This window comes from Malurus melanocephalus, unplaced genomic scaffold (assembly GCF_030028575.1).
Source record: "Malurus melanocephalus ecotype Western Australia unplaced genomic scaffold, MMel_1.1 scaffold_26, whole genome shotgun sequence".
In the NCBI taxonomy this organism is placed as follows: domain Eukaryota; kingdom Metazoa; phylum Chordata; class Aves; order Passeriformes; family Maluridae; genus Malurus; species Malurus melanocephalus.
In genome coordinates, this window is record NW_026623258.1 from 300,451 (window position 1) to 326,081 (window position 25,631).

The 25,631-nt window shown below is 40.5% G+C and overlaps 1 protein-coding gene across 3 annotated transcripts in view; it reads left to right on the top strand.

Annotated features, from left to right (window-relative positions):
* Positions 1-5,495: 5,495 nt before the first annotated feature.
* ITSN2 (intersectin 2) overlaps positions 5,496-25,631 on the top strand; it is a 79,119-nt gene continuing 58,983 nt past the window's right edge. The window contains exons 1-2 of one of the 3 annotated variants that reach the window (XM_057390410.1): positions 5,496-5,579; positions 18,147-18,210. In XM_057390410.1, the coding sequence (XP_057246393.1) occupies positions 18,180-18,210 (31 nt within the window). In that variant the 5' untranslated portion in view covers positions 5,496-5,579; positions 18,147-18,179. Of the gene's footprint in view, positions 5,580-5,732; positions 5,849-18,146; positions 18,211-25,631 lie in introns of those variants that run through there. The other 2 variants (XM_057390412.1, XM_057390411.1) reach the window with 2 other exon arrangements.

Sequence of the window (25,631 nt, forward strand, 5' to 3'; positions counted from 1 at the left end):
TAGAACTTTCTTGTAGACTTCCGTAAGCTGGCTTAAAACCACGATTTTATTCACCATGTTATTAATCATACATTTATTTTACTTGTTTTACACTGTTATGCCAATCTATCATAGTATGTATTTGCTCTATAGCATGCCTTCATCTTTCCAGAAATCTGTGAATCTGGAAAAATTTCCTTTTCACAGCAATTCACCAAACATTCAGAAATCTGAGAAGATCTATTTCAAAGTCTGTATTTATGTCATTCAACTCCTAAAAGCAATCTGCAATATATAATTCCAGAGAATCTCACAAAATTTGGTACACAAGAGATACACTACTCAAAAGTAGTACTGGTCCACAGAACTCAACAGTGTGCACCACATTACAGATTTTTAGCTTCTAAAACTGAAAAAATTGTGGAAAAAACACCCACATTTCTAGCAAATGCAGTAGGGATCCCAGCCTATTGGGATTAGGCTGGCTTCTTGGCTTGCATCAAAACTTGAGTGTGGAGAAACAAATGCATCTGAAATAAACCTGAAATGCAACTCTGGCTCACCAAAGTAATATTTACTAATTATGGCATAAGGATTGCAAAATTGCAACAAATAACCTTGCTTAACCCCATTACTCTGCTATTGTCAGCACTTGGCACTTGTGAAATTCCTGTGTGCTTGAGTGTTTCTGCCTGCCTGCACTGCAGCTAGGGGACTGCAAGTAAAACCCTTGTGTCTGCTCAGCAGTTGGCAAAATTTTATTTGCCATAATTCAGTCTGCATGAGTCAGCACTGCTTCCCTTCACAACATGGTCTGGCCTGTCTGGAAAGCTACTTTCTCTATGGTTACATAGATGTTCTGTAAATCTCAAAATAATTTCAGTGCGGTAGGCAAAGAAGCTTTTGCCATGCTGAACAAGTGCAGTCCAGCTCCCCATCCACTACTAAATATCAGGGCTTGGCAGGGAACAGAGTTGGGACATGAATATTTTATTTTATACAGCTATGAAGTAATAGAAAATCCAGCAAAATGAATACAGTGGCCATTTGTTATTTTAAAACCCGTGTGGGTTTCTGGTTCAGAAACCAAACCAACATCTCTAGAAGGACTATTTTTGCTGCAGTGTATGCTTTGTGCCTTCTACACCTCTTTGATAAATTGCTACTCAGCATCAATATCAGAAATGCACCACTCCTGTTCTGTTAGGTGTAGAAAGCAAATATTAACTTGTCCTTTTGTTTATCCCGTTGTGTTTTATGCCTCCATTTTTAAATAAAGACAGGGGTTAAAAGACAGTATCTAACATTTACTCAGAAGGAAGAAAGCAGTTAAATACTGCCATAATTATGAAACCTGMAGCACCACTGGCTGAGGGCTCATTGCTTCTGTGTTCCCTGGAGGGGAAAAAGAGGAGGTGCAAAAGAAAATTCAGCATGAATAATAGAGTTGAATCTTATAAAGGAGTCAGAGCTGTCACTCATCAGGTAGGTGTGGTTGTTCCTAAGTTGTTCTTTATAGGTGGGACAGCAAGCTGGACTCTCCAGATGAGGAAATGCCACTCATTACCAAGCAAAATGAAACAGGTCRCTACAGGAGGGATGTGTGCAGGTCACTATTGGGCAATTACTGCTTTTTGASCACTCAGAAATAGTTGTCACTTTATGTCCCTCGATCCCTAACCCAAATAGGGATATGTACTCAAAATAGGTACATTGCTGCTTTCCTTCACAGATTTTTACACTGCCCTTCTTAATCCTTAACTGTTGTAATCCGTAACTGAGCACAAAGCATGACCTATTCTTGCAGTAACTGATCTCTGGTGTGTCATTTGTGTTCTGGCTTAACTTTATATGTTTTAAACATACATTTGCACAAAAGATRTCTGTCAACAAGCTTAGACACTGCCTGGTCAGAGGGCTTAGACAAGGAGAATAAAGCATTCACTTTTGGCATGTTCTCCTGCAGCAAAACAGGGGAAATAAGCAATATCATGGAATAAACTAAGAGCAGAGGAAAAGTCACATTACCTAGCATGACTTGGTTCAAGCTAAACAACTTTATTCATCATCTTTTTTGCTGTCAGTCAAGATCTTTCCTTATTACTCTAAAGATAGCAAAATTGCTTGTAACAGGAAACTGAGGACAGAACACAGATAATGATTGAAAAGCAAAGCCTTAATGTGAAAATTGAGTTGCTTTTAATAGTAATAGTTTTTCCATCTTCATTAGATCTTGTTAGGTTTGCTGTTGTGTGTTTTGGCTCAGACATGACAAGAAGATCATAGAATCGCAGGATGGGTTGAGTTTGACCTTSAAGATCATCTGGTTCCAACCTCCRTGCTGTGGGCAGGGACACCTCCCACTAGAAGTGCAGGATAATAAATGATACTATAACAATCCGAGACGATGAAACATTGCTTATAGTAAATCCTACTTCTTTTCTGCTCCTCCTACACTTTTCATCTTAATTGGTCTCCTTTGAGTAGCTACTGTGCTGCAACTCTGCTCCTATATCTGGAACAAGCCTCTATGCTTTCATACCATTGGTTTCTTCTCCTTTCAGCTCCCTTTTCTATTATTAGTTATTATTAAGCAATTTCTCCTACCTTAATGACTTTTTGAAACAAACAATTCCTGGATTTTTAAGTTTCCTAGCTGCTCCTTGCTAGAAGAGTGCTGTTACCAGAAGGGACTTTTATTTCACCTGGTATTTGACATCAGCCCCCAAACCACACATGTTGAAGCTTGCAAAAAGCACTCTTTCCAACCCCCAAGATGCCCAAAGGCAGCATCTGCTACACTGCCTTTAGAAACTCCACCTTCATAAAAGTAAWGTTTTCCTTTTGAACCTACTTCAAGCAGTAGTTAAACTCTAAATGGAAACTAATTTCATTCTCCATTTTAAAAATGTAATAYTAGTTTGTGCCTCAGACATTACTGAGAAAACATTTCTGCCATACCCTTAGGYTGAGTAAGAGTTAGTTCAGCTTTGCTTTGAGGATGCAATTTTTATAGCTGACGCTAAACTTTGGATGTCTACATACCCCATTTCCAAGAAAGAGTCACTTGAGGGGCTGCTGCATTCAAATGTGTCTGTACAACAGTTTATGAGTCTTCCTCTTCCTGATAATTAATTAATCTTACAGATATTTATTGTTCTAATACCTGTAATCACCTCTGGTTCATTGTGATAATGCAGATGTAACAACACTGAATTTGTGCAGAATCAGAACAGATAAAGCTTTGATTTTTTATACCAGGTTATCTCGCTAGGGACTCAGCTGATTTTTTACTTCCCTACAATTCCTCCCTCCTCAGGCAACAGGTCAAAAGAGGTGATTTTGAGACCCCACTGGGTCTCCAGCTCTGGGGCACTCAGCACAAGACAGGTGTGGCCCTGTTAGAGTGGGTCCAGTTCAGACCATGAAGATGCTCAGAGGGCTGGAGCAGCTCTGCTGTGAGGCAAGGCTGAGAGAGTTGGAATTGTAGAGCCTCAAGAAGGCTCCAGGGAGACCTTATGGTGGCATTTCTGTATTAAGGGGCCTATGAGGGAGATGGGAAGAGGTATTTTCACTGGGTCTCTTTCAACRGGAGAAGGGGTAATGGTTTTAAACTAAAAGAGGGTCGATTTAGTTTTGATATAAGGAAGATTTTTTTTTTTTACAATGAAGGTGGTAAAACACTGTCAGAGAGGTTGTAAATGCTTCATCTCTGCAAACATTCAAGGCCAGGTTGGACAGAGCTCTGAGCAACCTGATCCAGTTGAAGATGCCCCTGCTCACTGCAGGGGGTTTGGACTATATGACCCTGAGAGGTCCCTTCCAACCCAAACTATGCTACAATTCTGTGATTTTCCTGGCTTCAGTTTTGTCTTAAAGGAAGTACTTGACAATATTTACCTCAAAATAGGTACATTGCTGCTTTCCTTCACAGATTTTTACACTGCCCTTCTTAATCCTTAACTGYTGTAATCTGTAACCTGATCAGTTTTTTCCTATGAGAAGAAACATGTTTATCTGGTTTATTGTTATCTTAATCCTCTCTACAATGGCCTTTATGAATCTGTAAACTGTTCYGCCTGATGCAAGCACTTGTCTTTAGTCCAGAGCAGGCTGGAGGTGYTGCCAACACAACAAAGTCACATTTAAAACTGCTATCTCATTATAATGTGTACTAAACAGATTAAAGGCTGCGATTTAAGAGGTGTTAGAAAGTAAATCAAAGGAAAAATGTCAGATGAGAGACTTTTAATTGGGCTTCAGAGAAGCTTGTTCTTGAMCCAGGACTGCTTAGTTATCCCAATCAATTATTTGGAATTATATGAAGCACTGCTCATGAAATCTGCAGATGACTTCAAAACAGCCCAGGGCCACCCGGGGCCCCTTGAATAACACATGTTTTAATCCACCTACACAGGAAATATCTGTGCATCAAAGCTGTGCATAGAATAAAAATACAAAGCACGTTTTTGGGCTGGGTGTGAAGGAGGAGAATGCTGTATCTTCAAAAGGAGTGAATCAGATGAGGGCAGAGGAGGTCACAAGGGGTAAATGCATGAATGCTGCCAGTGCAATGTGGCAGCTGCAACAGCAAATGCAAACATCAGGGGTGTAAGCACAAATACTGCCCGGTGGTGTGTGCTAGGATGTGGCGATGGCCATGCATGGCACAGGAACGTGACTGTTCTGGAATCACCATGAATGATAAAAGGTGTAATAAAGTGGAAAGGCTCATTAGGAACCCAGAAGAATGAGTCAGTGSAAAAATCTGCTCTGTACGAAGGTGATAGGTAATTATGTACCCAGCAAAAGCATAGCAAAACGGCGYTGTAATCATCTGTGCATGGCGAGATCCACTTGCTGGAGAAGGAAAACGTTTGGTGGTTAAAAATGATGGCACTTTCAACGTRTTTCCTTCCTACAGGATTTTTTAATTTTTGGAAAGATAACCCCTTGAAACCCTATATTTTTCAGTACACCGAGCAGTGCCTGGCGTGAGCCCAATTTAGCTGCTGGTGCCAGCCCCCTCCTCGCTGTGTGGGGTCCCAGCGGGACACGCTTCCCACGGAAAAGCACCAAGGGTGCTGTTACCTGCTCCCAGAGGGAAGAATTGGCTTAATCTGGGAGCACTATCTGGGCAGAACAGAGGCCACAGCTTTCAGCTTCCAGTCGAGATAGGACTGGGATACAGCCGGAAAACTAAAGCAAAAGTAGCTTATGCAGCAGATGAGGAGGCAGCGGTTGGAATCGAGTGACAAAGATGTGTGCATGCAGAGACGGGGTAAATGCTCCGTCAGTGAGGTCTTTAAGCAGTAGCTGCGATCGTGCAGCAAAGACACCGACGGGCTCCGTGCCGACATCCCCRGATCGCGGCACTTTGGCGAGCCCGGCCCAGACCTGGGGGCTGCACCTCATGGYCCGGCGACCCCTCCACAAAGCTCAAGCACCGAGAGCCCCGTCCCGGCTGCGGCGGGGCCCGGCCCCGGGCAGTGCCCGCCCCCGCTTCCTCCCCCGCCCCCGCCGCCATGTTGTGGGGCCGAGCGCCGCGGGAGGCGCAGGGGCCGCGGCCCGCGGAGCCGCCGCTCAGGGCAGCGCAACAGGTACCGGCGGGGCGGGGGGCGCGGGCAGCGCCGGGGCTCCACAACCGCCGGCCGCTTCACTTATCTGTTATCCCCTTACCTGTGACGGGTCTCTTCTTTTTAAATTTTTTTTTCTTTTTTGGGTGGGGGTGGTGTCTGGGGCTTTGGGAGGTAGCGGCGGTGGCTCCCGCTGCCGGCGCTGCCGCTGCTCGCCCGCGCTCCCTGAGTGCGCTGCGAGCGGAGAGATCCCGGTGCCCGTGCCCACACAGCTCCCGGAGCGCCCTGCCGAGGTGAGGCGATCGGACGCGTTTGTGGAGCCCAGTTCCTTRTGGTGATGGTAATTCTGTGCCGCCTAGTTATTGTGAGAACTCGGAGTTTGGAGAAGCCGAGCTGGTTTCTGTTGTTAAAAGTTTGCAAACTGTTTTGTCTGTAAGTAGACTGGCTTTTCTCGGTCTCGACTTCTCACCGCGGCATGTCGTAGTTCAGAAAATRAAAATGAGTCTGAGATACGTGATTCGGTTCCCTAAATATTAAGGTACCATTTTGAAAAGACTAAATGGTTTTCACGGCAGTTGGGGCTTTGACATCTGTCACATTGCAGAACTCGAAAGTAGATCGTGTTTTAAGATARTGCCTGCGTTCTTTGAAGTTATTCTTGCAGCGGTTCTCTTGAACATCAGCTGGAAATTCCCCGTCTAAAACTCGGGAATGAGAAGCCTCAAGCTTCTTTGCCCTAGTGTCCAAGCTGTCCTATCGTGTGCGTCTCTCTTTTGGTAGAATGATGTTTTTAGGCTCGTTGTTGCTGTTGGTGCTGGCCTGTGGTGGCCGCAGCCCCCACGCCGGAGTGCACGGGAAACTCGGGGGGGTGTGCGAAGCGGAACGGGGTGTGGGTAACACATCGGTGGCACATAAACTGCTGTTTGCTTTCAAGACCTTTTAATCTTTCATCTGAAATTTTATTGTATTCCCTGATGCGACGGTGACATTTAGCACTAATAAGCGCTAGGAACTAATTAGATCAACAGCTACCTGGATTTAGTTTTGCTACCAAACTTGGTTCATTTTTGTTACCTTGTTTCCACTCTACCTCCCGTGTTTTGTTTGTGTGTAATTTTTTTTTTCTGACTCTGCTGGGAGGGGCATTCACACCATCGTACCTCTGAGTATTTAGAAAAAAGTTGGTTGAGGCTCTGGGCTCTGTGTGATGGGAACAGACCTTGCATGAATGCCTGGAGACACATGGATTTAGGCTGCTCAGTGCTCTCTGTTGAACAGAATTTTTTGTCAGATTAGCCTCCTCAGATGCCTAAATTAGATCAAGTGAATATGCTTATCCTTTTAATTACTATCCTGAGGGAATTGCATTTACTTTTTTCTCCTCCATCTGTACAAGATCTGGGGTAGGGGACGTGTCCCTGAGTGAGRTGTAGCTGTCACTGTAATAGAAAAAAGGGTATGTTCCTGTAGCAGTAACACTAACAAAATGGGATGCCTATGTTTTGCTGGTGCTAATCATAAAAATAATGGGGTTGTCTACTGTAGGTGCTGGTCAAAGCACCAAAGCTATATGGGTACTTACTTTTTTTAGGCATTCTTGTAGACAGAATGAGAAAGGTCAAGGCAGAAGTGACATGTGGATGATTTTGAACTGTGTTGTTGAGAAAGYTTTATTTATTGAAATTCAGTTATTACAGTGATTTGGACCACAGCAGTTCTTACAGCAGGATTTTTTTACAAATATTTCTGTTGTAGTCATTCATGTTGATAAGTGAATCAATTTCATGCCATAGGAAAGTATCTACTATGAAAAATGAAGCTAAGTCTGTAGGTGATAATATTTCTTCATTGAGCTACTTGTCAGGAGCTGGTGAGGAAAATGAGGCAGCATTTGGAAAGTGAAAGGTGATGTACATGCTTTGCTTGGGGCATTATCAGAAACCTTCCCAGCCTTTGAAAATAGGCATCTGTCAAGAAAATACCTTGGGATTAGTTCCTTAAAGGCAGTGTAGTCCAGATTAGTTCCTGTTACAAATTGAGGCAGATGTCTGTGGTCTGAGAGATAACCTGTTAGTTAACAGTGTTAACAGCAAGTAAATTATCTGCTGTTGCCTCAAAAGATTTAACTTGATCAGCATGCAAAATATGTTAAAAAGAAACAAAAACATTTAATAAGATTTCTCTTTTAAAGGCCAGAGTTGTTATCTTTGCTTTTTAGAAACTGGTTCAAAAATTGGACATCTTTATTTGTGATGTTAATTTCTGGCCTATTTTCACTTGAAAGGAAATATCTCCAATATCTTGGTTTTTAAAAAGCTTTTAACTGCTTCCATTAGTTTTTATCTACCTCAAATGTAGTTATAGAATAATATTGTTTTGAGGGGAACTGTGGAGCCCTGGTCCAGCCCTATGATGAGCATGGCTAACACAGGTCAGGTCACTCAGAGCTATGTCTGCTTGTGTTTGGATTACCTCGAAGGGTGGAGATCCCAAAAACTCACTGGACAGTCCTCTCCAGTTGGGTACCCACTCTTGCTCAGAGCACATCCCATCCCCTTCCCCAGTTTGTCAGTGTAGACCTTAAACAATACTGGCTGTGGTATCAGCCCCTGGGGGACATCATTATCTCCAACCAGATAGATTTGGGATTACTGATCACAGCCCTTTGAGTCTGCTGGTTGKGCAGGTTTTCCACACAGTTTACAGTCAATCTTTTCAAACTATATTCCACCAGTTTGGCTCTAATGATACAGTGGGAGACCTTGTTAAAAGCCTTTGTAGCATCAAAACAAGCTGCTGTGCCCTCGTTCACAGAGCCAGTCTTCTSAGAGATGGGATGTGTCCGGTGTGGTTTGTCCTTAATAGCCCCATGCTGGTTATTTCCCATCACCTTTTTTCTTCTTCAAGCATCTGTAGGGTGGGTACCAGGAAGATTTGCTCCATAATCTTTCTAGGGACTGAAGTAAGACTTAACAACGCTCTGTGTTGGTCAGCTGTCCCTCCTGCCCTTCAGAGTGATGGTCTGATGTTTGCCTTTTTACAGTCATCAGGATGTTTGACCAATCAAGACCCTCCAAAAATAACAGAGCTTAGTCTTGCAGTGACATTAGCCAGTGTTCCTGGCAGTGCTGGGGCTATGATTTGTTTCATGTACATGTATGCAAATGCTCTACTTCCTTGTTTTCAAGTTACTTGACTTTCMAAAGCTGCTTTCAGTTCAATGTAATGTTACATCTCTTGATGAARGATATYAGMTGATGGATCCTGCCATGTTTKTAACTTTTGGGGTGAAGCTTGAGTTAGAAAGTCCTTCCRTGAAAATCATCAGAGCAGTAGTTGGCTGACAGAGAGTTCGAGGTGTWGCTTGGATTGAAAGGTTCACTTTCTGTGGCTGAATGATGTGGGAAAGTCAGTAACCCTTCTTAGGCTTTTTCGTCTGAAGTGATGATTGGTGATTATAAAGATAACAATGATAAAGTTGTGCTAATTAGAGAGTTCTCTCTTTATTACTAACAGACCTACTTCAAGCATTATAGCTTGTCAGTAAAATACCTAAAGTGTACTTTGAGGTTCAGAGGTTGAGTCCAGATGGGGTGAAATAGAGTCGTTACTGTATTCCTTCTATCTTTAAAAACATACTATCACCCTTTAACTTCACCTTGTTAAATTGCATTTTACTTGCTCTCTGTTTGGTGATAGATGACACAGTTCTATTTTGAGGGGAAACACTTGTGTTAGAGTGCCTGGTTGGATTTCTGGAAGTGCTAAGCAGCTGTCTTTAAGTGATCCTGAAATTTTCAAATGCTTGGTTGCAAATCTTGCAGGTACCTGAATTACCTCTGGARTGGTATGTTTGAATCCTGAGCAATGTAGAACTGGGAGACTTACATCTTGAATGTAAATTCAAGTTAATTACAGTGACAGATCAATGTAAGCCAAAATTTTAAGCCAGCTGKGAGCAGTGAAGCCGTGTTTTCTGTGGCACTGGCTGTCTGAGTTTGATCAGATRTGAGCTTGTGTTGAATTTTTTCTCKTGGTCAGTATATTCAGWGCAGCTTTTAGCTRTGTGSATCCTTTGGTGTCTAATATTGGCACTCCAGCATAWAGCAGTCTTTCTCTTCCTTGAGGGCATTAAATTTGGTTGTGCCCTCTGTGGSTGGTTGTCTGCTTTCGTGAATATTGTAGGCAAGATCTTTGCAAAGGACACCCTTCTGTTTAAGCTTGGATCATGTTGGATGATGGGATTCATCAAAGTACATGTTAACTGAGAAAGGCAAGCTAAGAATTCAAGCATCCTGGTTGCTTGGTTACTATAATGTTACTGCTTTTATTAATTTACTTGTATCAGGATGGTATTTTTTGTTTTGGTTTGGTTGTTGTTGTTGTTTGTCATTTGTTGTTTGTTCTTGTTTTTTTATGCTCAGTCTTTAAAAAACAAAATAAGGGTTTTTATTTCGTGAGGAGTTCTTCTTAGCTTTATGCATACATTGTTTTATTGCCCTTTGCAACATGATACAGGGACTGTAGTAACTTGTTTTTCTGGTATTGTTATGCCATTAGCACCAAGTGTTGTAAAGGTGAGGACTAGGTCACATAAAAATTATAAAATAAAAATGGAGCTGATGAAATGTCATTTTTCTTCAAATTGAAAATATTTAGAACTTTGTCATATAGGAACACAGCCTGGTCAGGTTAGTTACTTGGATCCTAGACTTAAAATAATGGATTGAACATTAATATATAGATGTGCACATTGTTGTGCAACTCTTATTTTCAGAGCAGTACATGAAATTCAAATGATGTAACAYGATGACAGTAGCAGCACAAAGCATTGGAATTACCTAATAGAGGTTGAGTACCTGAGATCTATTTTTAAACATTTTGGCAGTTACAGATAGTTGAAGATGAATGGTTGATCCAGAAAAGTCACAGCTYCTTTGGAACAGCAATTCTGAGAGCAGCCAGTTTTTGACTTAAGACACTTTGATATGCGATGTTGTTGCTTCAGAAGTAGCAGATAATAATTCTGAGGTGGCTCTACGAATGAAAATGTTCAAGGCTGATGCAAGTGGAGCTTGTGAAAGGTTGTGGCATCAGTCATGAGTGGTATCTGCAGTTAATGATTCAACAGCATCACATGAAGTAAGGCAAGAACAGGAAATGGGAGTTAGCTCTGCTTTATTGCTAAAAATATTACTATTTGAATGTGAAAAAAATTACCTATTATGGCTATACTAATAAATGTATCAAAAATCAGAGCTGATCTAAATAATACTTTAGTCTTGACTTTCAAAGGTCAAGAATTTTACTAATCAAAAGCTAAAACTTTGTAGCTTTTTCCACTACACTCTTACGACTTTCTTAAGGAAGGACAAGTGTCTTTCTGACATATACTTTTGTCCCTTGGGATTTTACATGATGCTGAGATGTTTGCCTAACATGGTTGATAATTGATGCCCTAAGATTGTGAAATTCAATTTTGGTGGTCAAAAYATTATTACTGTGTCCTCTAGAGCTCAGTGGTAAAAAGGTTTAAGAGACCACATTTCAACTGGATGAACTGAGGGACTGTTCTTGATAAATGTAAGTGTGGATGAGACTTGTGAATGGGAATGGGGTCAGGAGCAGGAGGCTTCATCTGGGGCAGGTGAGATGTGCTGTGGACACCCTGCCTGTGTGGTCCTGGGTCCAGCTCAGGACCAGCATGCTGGTGTACTGGATGGGATCTACATTACACCCACTCTTTTCTGTGTCCCTTTGGGGAATGCATTTTTACCCATCTGTTTTCCATCTGAAATACTCATACCTAGTTATTTTTTCCCTGTTTTGACTGTCTTATGCTGATCTTTGCTTCTTCTCCCACGAGGTTTCCCCATTTTYTGATTCATCAGAGATAAAGACCATTTCTTTGCTTTAAAGGCCTCTYGTGGCCTTTCTCCTGTCTACTTGTCATCTCATTCAATTTTGAGAAGTTAAGCCTGTGATGGCTTTGTGCACCTGCCCAGCTTGAAAGCAGACACGTAAACTGTAAATCCAGTCTCACCGAATGTCATACTTTCATTAGTTTTACAGATAGTCAAAGGTTGTTCTCTGCAGASCTCAGAAGAGTGCTCATGTATCTTTTGTTTTATGCTTAGCTGTAGCAGCCCTTTAGATGTTCTRTACATTTTGCATTGTTATGTGGGATTGAAAGCTGAGCAGCAAATRGCATCTCTTCTGTCATAAGGAAAAAAATAACATTAAAAATTCTTAATCTTTTTTTTTTTTCTCTGTTAGCATTTTGCTTGTGCTCCTGATGGAAGGACAGGAGTGGGCTCAAAAAACTCCACTAAGGTGGCAAGATTTCAAATGAATAAGCTTAACAATAATTTGCTTTCAATGTTTTCAGTCATGGTTGAGGTAAGAAGATAATGTAGAAATTTTACCAAATACTTCCGTCTTGCCCAAGTCCACATTGACATAAACTGGGAGTTCCAGTGTGAMAGTGGAGAACCGCAAGTTTCAAGGTGTGTGGACCTCACCTAGCAGCATTTAAGGGTGCTTTGTACAATGCTTCCAAATGATTAGATGTGAGAATTGATGTGTTTTAAAACAGMATCTAGAAAAAACAGCATATGGAGTGGTGAGTCATGTGAATTAGAAAGTAGGAAGCAAAAAAAAAAAAAAAGTATTTTAAGTTACCACCTCTTGAGGAGCAAGTGTGTCTCACTCAGCTCTCTGGAAAGGTTACAATATGCAGCCTGGAGTTCCTTCTAGAAGGTAGAAGCTCAGAGCTTTTAAAAAAAACCRTTATAAATAGTCTACCCTCTGCTTTCGGCTTTTTTTTTTTTCTTCATTTCCTTTTTAAGCAAAGCAAGCAGAGGTGGAGATGTCTGTCTGTCTGGGATCAGGTTAGTTGAATGTATTCTTCCAGGGTGTGACAGAGCTGGGTTCAATTCCCATCTTTTCCTGAGGAAGTTTGTGTCTCCTGGGAGAAGGGCCAGGGATTTAAATAGTGAGCTTCCTGAAGTGAGATTCTCATTCTCTCCTTCAGAATAATTTCTTCCTTGCAAAGAAGATTTGAAGCTGGAGGGGCATGGACAGACAGAGAGGGATGTGTGGATTTCTGCCTTAATGTGGTGAATTTCTTGTAGGAGATTGAAGTCCTGAATTGACGTTACTATTCCAAACACTGTTCATGGGCTTCCTTGAATGGTTGTGTAATATAACGGGGGAAACCTTCTCCCTAGGAGGAAGGAAAGATCACTTTTAATCTCCAGAAACAGAGGGRAGAGTTGAACTGTGTCTTGGTACTTTGAATGGGTGCTTTCAGAGTTGAGCAGCTGTGTAAGAAACAGAGTAAACCCAGCAATAGTGAYCACATAATTGTGTTTTTTGAACAGAAACATTGATTCTTGTCTTTTGGATGGTCAATATGTTCAGAAAGACTATTAGGCAAGATGGGTAGAAGGATATTTGTCAGAAAATACTTTTTCTGTTCTATCTGTGATCACTGTTGGGAAGGAAGTTTCTATTTCACAATGAACACAGAAGGGGCTTCGTACCATAGGGTTAAGAAGTAAAATACTTCACCCTTTTTCCTTTTTTTTTTTTTTTCTCAAAATGTCAAAATATTAAATAAGGCTCACAGTGTTGTTATCCACACTAGCAGAGGGAGCAGGAAGAGCCAACAATATACTACCCACAGTTGACTCCTCCGTTTTGTCAGTGATGTCATTCATTTGTTATCAGAGTGGGTGGACTTTGCAAGCTGGCCACAGTGCATTTTGAAAAGGCCATGTCACTGTGTATAACTGTACTGTATAAAGGAGATAAATGCTTGGCCTACCACAATGTTGAGATGTTTTTGTTTTGTTTTTTTTTTAATCAGTAAACTTTTCTACCAGTTTGTCTTGAACAAAGAGAAGTTCTAGTCTGTGTTGGTTCATAATGCCTTACTAATGCTTCTTATTCTCTCATTTTCAAGAGAATAATGCAAAAAAAAAAGGCAGGAAACAACTACATGGGCTGTTACTGCTTGCTCTGCAAATAAGAATGAGTTGTCTTTGTGTTGTTCAGATCTACAGGTGTGCAAAGAGTAAATCTAGTTACTAGTTACTAGAGGTAACTAGTGCTGCAGTCTCTGTCCTTGCTAATTGTCTCTTGCAGCAAAATTCTGCAATATATCATCCTCCTGCCATGGAGAAAAGGAAAAGAGTAATAGTGTGACCACACATGCTCCTTCCATGGTATTTGCTTTCTTCCAGACAGAGCCTGGTGCACCAGACCTTCATTCCTGCTAAAACTATGTGGCTGTGGTTTTTCTGAGAAATGTTGTTCTTTTTCTTTTTTTTTTTTTTAATGATTCAAGTATAAATATTAACAAAGATTGTGGTAAGGCTGCCCTTCATAAAATGGCAGTATGCCTACAATAGGGAAAAGAAAAAGCTTTTTTCCCTTCTCCTGCAGTCTGCCCAGCTCTAATGTTTTCGAATGCTTTCAGCATGGTCCCGACGTGCCCCCTGCTTCTTGCAGTCTCCTAATTTCTTTTCTCCACTTGTATCAACTATAATGAACGCTGAGAGAGGGAACAGAAGTCGCAGTCTGGGAGGTCAGTTTGTGACAACAATTAGTGCTGTAGAGATTAGGGCTAGTCAGACGGCTTGTTTACAAGAACTTGCTGTTCTGCCATTTAAATGGAAGATCCAAGTTTTCCTGTTTTCACCCTAAGTGGCAGCAGGGCTTAATGTCATCTACGGTGTTCCTAAGTATGTTTGATGCTGTTGTTACAGCATGGATTTCATCCTGTGTGCCGCAGTTTCATACAACTAAGTGAGTTCACCAAGCACATCTTCTAGAGCATTTTGCAGAAACAGTTTGCTGTGAAATACTCTGGTGGTGATGGCTGTGATTTCATCCATATCATCTGTTTGGGACACTGGTTATAGTACTTTCTAGATTTTTATTTTCTTTCTGTAGAGAACCTTTTTATATGGCATTGTGCAATGTACTGTGTAATAAGGGTCCTTGGAAGTTTACAGCTTTCACCTCTGTTAATGATTAGAAGTTATCAGAATCATTCTAAAAAACTGTAAGTTTGTCTGAAAGTGAGAATATTTTGCTGAGATTTCCCTTGGTAAATGAGTGGTTCATAGTTGCATCCTAAATGTTTAAAGATGTTTTTACACCTTTGTAGGTCTTTATACTGACTGAAGCAACTTTACTTGYAATTTGTGAAAATAAGCTGCTTTTAGTTTTGATATATACATTATCTCCAAGGCCTTGGGATGTGCTGGGGAAATGCAGAAGGCAGAATATTTGTTGAGGGCAAGATCCATTCTTTGGGAATGATTGTTTTCACAGACTTTTGAAAAATGTGTGTAGGTTTTGAGTTTATTGGACTGTTTCCTCTTTCTTTAAAACAAAGTGGTCTGAGGGGAAATTATATTGCAGCAATACTATCATTCTTCCTTTTTTTACTTCTTGGTATAACTTTAGAATCTGTCACTGGAGAAGTATCTTGGTGTAGTCCTGGTGTCTGAATGAAGTGGATCTGTACAAAAGGATAAGAATGTGTTCTCAGTGCTGGTGTGATATGCCCTCCTGTGAAAGTCCCATTTAGGATTTTTGCTTGCTTCTGTAAGGTCATAGTTTCTTCAGTTTGTGAGGGTTAATGTAGGAGGGTTTTGGTGCCCTTCAAGTTTAGTATTTGTTTAAAATATGGCAAGGTCTGCATATAGACATAATAGTGAGACAACAGAGCTAAATCATTTAATTACATCCCATTGCTTAAGGTACTCTCAGTACAGACCCATTGGGCAGTTCCCTCTTGTGTTTGAATCTTGGGTGTTGGTTCGTCTACATGGCAATGCCCAACACAGATTTACCAGGCTGGTTCAGCTCAGACTTGGGAAACTTRGGGAATTTTCTGGTTTCAACACTGAAAAATCCTGTGTTGACAATTTGGGCAAGGATGGCCATTATTTTTGCTGATAATGAGCCTGTGTCCTCCATATGACRCATGTCCTCTATAGAATGCTGGGGTTTCATAAATAGAAATTACCCATTTGACCAAGTGAAAGCAACATCAAAGTCCTCCAAATTTTCCAGTTGAAATTGATTTGAAAATGTGGTATAGTTGAGACTCTAGGGACATCAAAATGAGTAGAAGGGGTTTCCCCATTTTGTGGACATGAAGCTGCCTGGGTTACTTCACTCACTCAGTGCTCAGCAGTTGAGGGTTTTAAAAGCTCAATCTACACAASTTATTTCAGCAAAAAACAAGGCGACCTCTATAACTGTGAGTTGCATGAACTATTTTAAAAGTGTATCTTAAAATTTGGGGCTTTAGGAGTTAATCAGTTTACTGTTAGACCTGTATTGTTTGATAATTGTCTTGTTTGTATTGTGAGGCCTCCCCTTGAGTACTGTGTCCAGTTTTGGGCCCCACGGTGTAAGAAGCACATAAAAATAACAGAATATGTCCAAAGGAGGGAAGCAAGGATGGTGAAAGGACTAGAGGGCAAGACTTTTGAGGAACAGCTGAGGATGAGGTTTGTCCAGTTAAGAGGCTGAGGGGTGACCTCATTGCTATGTCTTCCTCATGATGGAAGCAGGAAGGGAGGTGCTGGTCTCTCCTCCCTGGTGACAGGGCACAAGGGAAAACTGTGTCAGGGAATGTTGAGATTGGAAGTAAGGAAAAGCTCTCTATGAAGAGGGCAATCACACACYAGAACAAACTCCCCAGGGAAGGGGTCATGGCCCCAAGCCAGAAGTGTTTGGCCAAGTGCTCTTTAGATACACAGGTTAACTTTTAGGGTGTCCTGCATGGAGTCTCAAGGTAGACTCAATGATCCTTGTGAGTCCACCTTAGGATAATCTATGTTTTTGTGATTATTCATTTAAAAAAAAAAAAACAAAACTAAAAGCTGCCTGAAATTAAGAGAATAAAGTGAGTTGGAGGAAAAATAAAATGTTTAGTCCTTAACCAGTAAGGCTAAATCTGGAGCAAGTCACGTGCAGGTAGAAATCTGCTGATTCTGGGGGTGTTCTCCAGAATCCCGCTTCTRTGTCATGGTTTCAGGTTCTCTTTTAGACCTCCTTGACAGAACAGCTTTTGCAGAGAAATGTGCTGTAGAAATGTTTAACAACATTGGCAGCATTTTTCGGGAAGGCTCTTTATAGCTCTCAAGTGTTTTTTTTGTAGGCTGCTTGGTAGGTCCATTCCTTGGAACAAATCCATGCTTCCTTTTTTCATCTCTGTGATTGACACCCTGTGTCACTGTGGGAGAKCATCACCAACCACTGCATTTACGTTCTTTAAGCAGATAAGTGTACATGCGTGTGTAGCACAAATATATRTATATATATTAACAAAGATGTGGACTGTACATAGAGAMTTGTTAACAACTGATCCCAGACATTTTTAATTTTATTGAACAAATATGCAATAGATACAAAAAATGCTTTCCTGTCCTCGGGTGGAACCAGAATATCTTCCAGTTGTGTGATTTTTATGTTGAGGTGTGCAGGAGGTTCCTCACAGGAAGGGAGTATGGGGGATGTGATATTTCTGTAATAAATATTAAAATATGTGGCTGTAATGACGGGTGAGCCATTTATGTGTGTGGGTAGGAGGTTTGGTGTCTGAAAAGGGGGTGAGCGAGATGTGACTCATGCATTTTTTTGATTAAAATAAGTATTTAATTTTTGTAGCTTCATCTTGTACAATAGTTTTTCCACATAGAGYACAAGGATAATTATGTATAAATTTCAGTATTTATGTAAAATTATCTCATCCAAAGCACAAGCTCKCAGCATTTTCATAGTTCTGCATTTGTAAAGCAGTGAATTGTTCATGCTCTTCCCTCAGATAAGTATTACTGAGTATTTTGCAATTCCAAAGAATTCTTTGTACAGGTGTTCTTGAAAGGATGTATACTAGACAAACAAAATCTTAGTACTCTGRTATTTATTATGAAAGTAAATTCTGTTGAGACCCTGTTTAAATGCTGCTTTTGAGTCTTTATGAAGTAGCTTAGGAGAAGGAATAACTTCATTGTGTTGCTTCTGCAAAACTGGCTGATGACAGATTTTTATTAGGACAAGCCCTTTCTTCAGAATACATCGTGTAAGAGTGTTTTCTTTGTTAATAGTGCGTGGAGTGCTGGAATTGATGAATTAGAATAATAATTGGTTTTTCACTTTGCTCAGCAGCAGTTTTGGCTCACGGAGCTGAGCACTGCACTTTTTTTTTTATGAAACACTAAATATTTACCGGGGAGAGCTGTCGGGGCTGTGCTGGACCCCGGGCTGTGCTGTCCCCAGCCGCGTGTCCTGGCGATGTCTGTGTACATCCCACCGAACACTCGGTACTGTTTTCCTTTAAGAACGCCACAAGGTTCAGGCTGCGCTGCACATACCCTCTTAAAAAAAAAAAAAAAAATAGACAAAAAAAATTCCCCCACCCCCTCCCCGGTGTAAATCGCGCTGGTTCAGCAGCAGCCCCGGGCCGGGCATTGTTTGCTGTCGGAAGCGGGGCCGGGGACGGACGTGCCCCGCTCGGCTCTGCCCTTGTTGCATTATTAATGGCACGATGTTTTCATGTTGCAGATGGCTGAGGGCTAGCGGGGCGCAGTCGGGACCATGATGGCTCAGTTTCCCGCAGCCGTGAATGGTGAGTAGCTCCGGGTTGCTCAGGTGGGGCTGGGAGGTTTTGGGAGGTTTTTTTTGGTTTGTGTTTTTCGGTTCCCGCAGCAGCGTTTGGGTCACTTTGCTGCAGATCAGCCGAGCCCTAAGCCGGTAGTGAAGCTGGCAGGGAAACGGCATCACTGCAGTGTCATTTGGGCTCCGGAGACGCCTGGGGTGTCTGACAATCTCAGATCATTTCCAGGGCTGAGGAATGTGTGAGTTGTAGYGCGAGCACTGCCTGACTTCAGGCAGGGAATATGCAAAGTAATAGTTGATTAAACTCGCATACCTTTTCTGTTATGTAACTCAGCACAAAACGTGTTCCATTATAGCCCATTATGCTGTTTGTTTTAAACAAAATATTTGAATRTGTCAGGCATTTTGTGACATTGATGAAAACAATTAGTCCTCAAAAAAAAAAAAAAAAGAGAGAGAAAAAGAATTTTCCTCTTGATTGTGCCCCTTCCACTACTGAAACTTTTGGTTTTGTTTCTGGGTGATTTCCTTTCAAAGGACATATGAGAGCTGAAACCTTAAAATTGTTTGTGTATGTGTGTATGGTATGGAGCTCTTTATTTTTAGAGGAGGCTTATTTATGAAGGCATGATTTGCAAAGACCTGCTAAGAAATTTGACATTTGCATGTTGTTGTTTACAGAGCTTGCCAAAATGAAAATATGAGTATAGAAACAATGTTTTGTACTTCAGATACTCCTGATGAGGAGTGTTTCTCCTGATAAAAATAGGAAAATAGATACAGGAATGAGTATTTATCTCATTTATCTGTGAAGGTTACTGCAGGACTGGGAGGTCTTTAACTAATTTAGAAAATTATCTCTGCTGAGATAAACTGGRAAAGGTGAAGGGTTTTTGGATTGGATATTTTTTTTCCAGAACAATATTTGGATTTCAAATTAAACCTTGGTTTTACATACCTGTTTCATGTGACCATAAGACATTTTCAAAAAAAAAAATCCATGTAATCAACACTTTTTTTAATACAGTCAGCTGCAGTTTGTTCCAGACTTTGTTTCACAGACCTTACAATAAAARCCAAGTAAAAGGAGTCATAGGGGAGAAATCCTATATACCAGATTATTTCTTTCACTTAATTGGACATAATGGATTTTTTTTTAATTGCCACTTTTTTTTTTTTCTTCTCAATTTAAAGTAAACAGTCAGAAGCTCTCTTTGGGGAAAATAAAGGTTTATGTTCTTGGCTGCCTCTGTGGTTGATGTATACATAAGTTATATGATGTCTTTTTGTTTTAGCCTTTTTCTGCTTGGYTCTGTTGGAGGATTGTGTGTTGTCAGTGCTGACCACATACATTGCTCTCAGAAGCCTTGTTTTGGGAGACCAGTCCTTGATCTGAAATCCCTTGGGCACTACTGTCTGCCACTATCAAAAGGAATGGTGCGAGGGGATGCTGCCTTTCCCCTCTCAGAATTCCACTCTGTTGGAAGGCACAGTAAGAGAGGCAGCACAAGGAAGAGAGACACCAGGGAATAGTTAAACTATTGTTCCTCACAGTAGTTTTGATGATTCTGTGTCAACTCTGTATGTAGCTTTGCAGTCATATTTCTTACCAGAACTGATGTAATTTCACACAAGTCAGGTATTTTGAACAGTAGTTTTAATGTTATTTATAGGTAAATACTGAGAAACTTTTTCTGTTGAAGATGTTCTCTAATCTTTGTTCCTCTTCTCTGCTGCTTACCATTTACAAGCACTGCTGTAGTGGTTGCATTCAAAGTAGTTCACCTGCATTTGCCAGTCTTTGCAGGAAACCTCTAATTATGTTGTTAGACCTTGGTAGTGGCTTGAAGCATGGGATGAAGAATGAGGCTATGTGTGAGGCAACCAAGCCATTAGGCATTGATGGCTGCCWGCCTCACCTTTGAATTAGCACAGCATTGACCCTTCTGTTTTGTATGGTACTGGGGCATAAAGTGGGAAAAACCTCTTATTCCTACCAAGGTATAATATCCGTAGCTTTTAGTTCATGAGTAGTGTAATGAAGTGGTTTCTGTTTCAGGGTTATTTCTGGCATTGAGTGTTACAAAAAAGTGAGTGGATGGCATGGAGCAGATGTGTGTGCAAGTGTGTGATTATGTGACGCAGAGTGACAATGAGAACTGCAGGGTTCAAATGACAAAGCACGATCCTCAGCCTCAGACAAATAACAAGCATGAGATCCTACAATGCTTTATTTCCATCATAAGTGGACTCTGCACAGGAYCCTGAGAAGAAAGGGGAACTGAGCTCTCTGTGTAGATCCAGTGGAGAGATTCAGCTTCWTTGAGGCACCTTCAGGATGTACCCTGGCCCAGCAGGGTCCCGAGACTGTCCAGCCTCAGCATGTGGCTGGTGGCCAAACTGCTGTACTGAGAGCTGGCACGTTCTTCTGTGGCCACGTGTAAACATTGTGTGTTCTAGGGGCACATGCTCTTGATAGACCTTTCTTTAAAGTCATGGAAGGACACAGTGCCCAGAAAGGAGCTCCCTTTAAYTCTCCATTGCTGTCCAAGGTGACATTTGTGGGTGCCTTACTAACAAGCTGAAATTCCAAGAGGAAAAGCAGGAGTGCGTGTTGATTTTTCTGGAACTTGACGTAGATCTGATTTTTAGAAATTTATGTGCCGTGCAAAATGTAAAGGTTGTGATGACATTTTATATGAACAGGCAAGGCTGAGAAACATGTTTCCTATATATTAAGTCTGCCAACTATAGCACCAGATACACAACAGACATTTATCTCTGTAGAGTCCTGTTCTATCAAAGAGCCACTCCATGCATATCCTTTTCCCCAGTTTCCAAACAAGATTGAGGATTCCCTACTGAGAGTTTATTTCTATCCTGTAACTGCCTGAATATTGGTCATTATTCCTGTGAAAAYGTTGATACAAACCCAGTTTATGGTAGTTGATTCACAGTTCTCCATCTGGACAAAGCTTGCTTAGGAATTCATCCTAAGTCTGRTAAAAGCTTTTGGAAATGGCATTTAGTTACACTAAATAAAAAGTAYCTTCAGCAACTGTGTTTCTAAAGAAATAGTTAATATGCTAACTGCAGGAGACACTTAAAAGGATTAAGGCTTCAACAGGTTAAAATGTGCTTCCGCCTAATTTGTCTCAGTGACTGTTGCCTTTGTCATAGGTAGAAGTAGCCTTCACTGCCATGGGATGTGTTCTTTATAGCTGGAGAGGAGTTGCAAGATGTTTCAACTCTCTTTCCTTCTTCTGTGAGCTAGATTTATTCAGGGTTTGTTATCCATGCTAATGAATCTTGGGTTGGGGAGATTTACTCTTAAGGGAACAGCTGGAACAAGGAAAGCAGTACTTGCTGATCAGTATCTTTCACATTGTTTACTTWAGTCCTATTGGAATTTTTGGGCTGTGCTTTTTTTGTGTGTTTKTATTTGTCATTTCTCTTCCCTTTCACCACCTGTTTCCTTTTGATATAAATTTTCTGTGGTCCAGCAGGAAAATATYTCTGATAAACTGAGGTGTAGAAGATGCTGGTTGTAACTCATTTCACATGCTTCTAAACCTCCATAAGTAAAACTGGATTTTGTGCTGCTGTGAATAGAATTGAGTTTTGTGTCCTCACACTTAGGCATGCTGGAGACTAAAGAAGATGTGAAGGAGTTCTGTGCGGCCCTGGTTCACTGGTGTGAGGGCTAAAACACTCATTAACAGGTTCTGCTGCACCTTCTCTTAAAAAAAAAGTCAAGTCTCAAGCTTTGCAGTCTGAATTTTTGTTCAATTAGGAGCAACTCTGGTCATCAGAGTTCAATTAAGAGCTACTTGAGTGCAACCTGACTCTCTACCTTGTGTGCACTGTAGATATGGAAACTGTAGACTTGAATATCAACAAGCGTAGATAAAGATACAGAGCTGAAGTAGACCTTGCAAAACAACTGTCAGAACTTGTTCTCCCTKCTAAAAGTAGGAAAAGGAAAGTCATTCTAAGATAGGGTGAAATACCTTGTATTTTTATTAATGAATTAATCCTTCTTTCAGTGAGAGCAGTGGTGTTAGTTGATACAGAGCAAAATTCATATGCTCAAGTCAGAGGGGTGTTTGTCTTACAGTACCACACCCTGCAGAAAATTAGATATAGTGTTTGCCATATTATATGTTTTCTTTAATATTGTACGTCAGAAATAGAGCTGTAGGGTTGCAGAATACAAGGTGTCTTATTTATATTTAATTGTGAGGATAATATGATTCACACAGAAGATGTAAGAGGAAATCTTAGAAGGAAAAAACAATTAGACACGGAGGTATATGTTAAGTGGAGTAAATGGAATTAGGTTTTAACAAGGGAAGGTTGCACTTTGTGCCTTCCTCAGTAACAGAGTTTTGTAGACAAWGTGTAACCAGATCCCGTGGTTGGATTTCATTAGAGAAATAACTAGCTAAAAAGGAAAGAAAGTGCACGTTTTAGMCCAGAATGTTGTACTTGTGTTATTCTTCATGGATTTTATCATGATGCCATTCTTCTTTACTATTTATGGCAATGTCATCAGTAAAAAGCCAACATATGCTGGTTAAATTGGGAGACGACAAACTTTGGAGTAATTTTCCAGSCAGAATTACACAGTATGGAGTGCATATCATTGGTTAAATTTCATCACATTTCTGTTGTGCTGACTTCAAATAGSTTTTTAGCCATACCATTATGGGCTAGAAGAATTTTTGCTGTTTGCTGGGAACTCAGCAGTTGGCTGTGACTAAGGAGGATGACAACCGGATGTATTMGAGGCTCACGTAGTAATTACGTGATTTGAGGGAAAGGAAATGCATCCTAAAATGTGGCTGATGAAATAAGGAGTGCTGTGTGCTATTGCTTAAGGCACTGGTGAGACATCTTGTAGGTTATAGGGTAGAATTTGAATTATCTGCTTAAGAGGAAGGGAAAAAAGAACCAGGAAATGAAATAGATACAGAGCTGGGCTTCAGTGTAATTAATTAAATGCTGAGAAAAAAATGAAGAGATTGGCTTTGTTAAATTACCCATATAAAAGCTGTTTTGTTCTGGGTTTTAATTTCAATCTAATTGCATTTACTGTTCAGTAAATAAATTTGCTCTTTACTTTTTCTTATTGGGAAGAACAGCATTGAGGAAGGAAACTAGCTTGTCTCTGAGTGCAGTGTTAGCACAAGGGTAAATAGAGATGTACCAGCTGTTGAGGCAGTTGGTCTGGAAATAGGAATGGTTCTGTCACCAGTGACATTCTGAACCATGGTTAAGGAGGAAGTCTGATTGCCTTAAGGCAGAACTTGGATTTTTGGAAGGAATGAATGTACTAAAGTTTCTTGGAGAAGCAGCAGTCTGCACATGATGACCTTGGAAGTCCCTTCCAATCCTATGGTCCTAAAATGTAATCCTATGCTCCTAAGATGTAATGAATTAGATAATAATGAAGATTAGTGTTAGATCTTGAGCTGTTAACTTAGTCTAAGSCTATAGCTTTGTCTTGCTAAGATTTTATTTTGTTAGTATCACGTATTAGCTTTTATAAGATAAGTTTACACTGAGTGGAAATCCCAGGACAGATTTTATCTGGAATACTAATACTATARTGCAAGGTGCTTTATTCATTTTGGATGTCAAGAAAGACTTCTGGAGTTTTTTCTTCAAAGCATATAAAATCCTAAACAAAAACCTCAACAAGTTCTACAAATGTTTCCTCAAAAATGGAGCAGAAGGTTGAAGGCTTAGCTGAAGGGACTCAGAAACATAAATGACCACATGGCGAAGTTTCAAAGGGCTTTGATTGTTAAAATGTTGATTTCCTTGAAGGTTTAACTCCAGCATTTGGGAGATACACCCCTCTGATAAGCCACTTTGTGTGGTTGTTGCAATTTAGGGTTGATGAGCATTGTATGAAGTAGCACTGTCTTAAAATCWACTAAATTCCAAATCATCTGCGATCATCACTTTGAACAGGCCATAGACAGTACTAATCAGTATTGGCAGAATGAGTTCAGGTTTAGCCCASTAATTGTAATGGCAAGAATAAACACATTTTTCAGGCATTGTGGTCTGTCAAATATATTTATATAATGCCCTATTACTTTAATTAGGAATTTTGTGTGTTCAGGCATTCCAGTGTACTACATCAGTTCTTTCAGACATCTGTTGTTTTTCTGACAATGGCACAGTAGCCTTAAATCATCAGTGAGAGAGCTGGAAGGGGTGGAAGCCTGGAAGGCTGAACGAATGTCAGTGTCCATGGGACTAATATTCCTCCTGGGTATCTTCARAGAAGGTATTTTAATAAGCTACAAACATTTGTGCTTTAGTTGGATGTGAAGTTTTTTGTATGCAAGTCTCAAGAACAGGTAAGATTAACTGAGTATCAAGAGCTTTTACTGCTTTTCTATTGCATCTCATTGAAGTACTTTGCTTTAAAGTTTTTTTAATATGTATATATAAATAATAGGTGGTATATTTTAAGTTATGCACCAACATTTTTCCTTGCATTTCTTCTCATAACCATGATTTAGCATTGAGCCACCATCTCTGCAGCACAATTCTTTAGGAATTTCTTTCCTGAAAGGGAAAAGTTTCACTGTTCTAGAACTCTGCACCTGTTACACTGTGTGGTGATGCTTGTACAGCAGCACTGGAAAGGGTACACTTATATTTTCTTATGAGCTGCTAGTGAAATTTGCTGTGCAACAAGTCATGGCCCTTCCACAGCGCTGTGTTTCACAGGAAATCTTCAGGCTTGGGGAAGTAAAATGTACAGGTGTGGGTTAATTTCTGATAGAGATTATGTGGGTAGGAAGGCCAGCAGAGTTACTCCTCTTATTTCTCATGTTCTCTATATTCAGACTGGATTAAGAAATACACGGACAGTACTTTTTAATCTGACCTGAAGATAACATTCACTAAGCTCCTTTTGCTGGAAATGATCCACTTTGTAGTTGCCAGAATCTCTTACACAAAAGGATCTGGAATTAAATACGAAGTAAGGATACCTGAGAAAAAGGTGGTCAGAGAGAGGATGAGGCTCCTGTGTTAAGGGAGACTAAATGGATTAAAGCTTTTTCATTTAGAGACAGCTAAGGATATGCTAGAAACCCATAAAGCCATAGCAGTATGGAAAAGGCTGACAAGGAAAGGAATACACGCAGTTTTTTTTTCATAACTGAAAAGAACACTATACCTAGTGAAATGATTGAGTTTAAGGCTAGCAGAAGAAAACAGGTTTGTTTCACACAGTGAACAGTTTGATTTTGGGACTCACTGTCTTACTATGCTTTGAAATCAGTACATGAAATCAAAACTCAAGAAGGAAAGAGCTATGCCTATGGCTATTAAATACTTTGCTTTTCTTGCTTTTTTTTTGGTTTTTTAATTTTTTTTGGTTGGTTGGTTTTGGTTTTTTTTTTT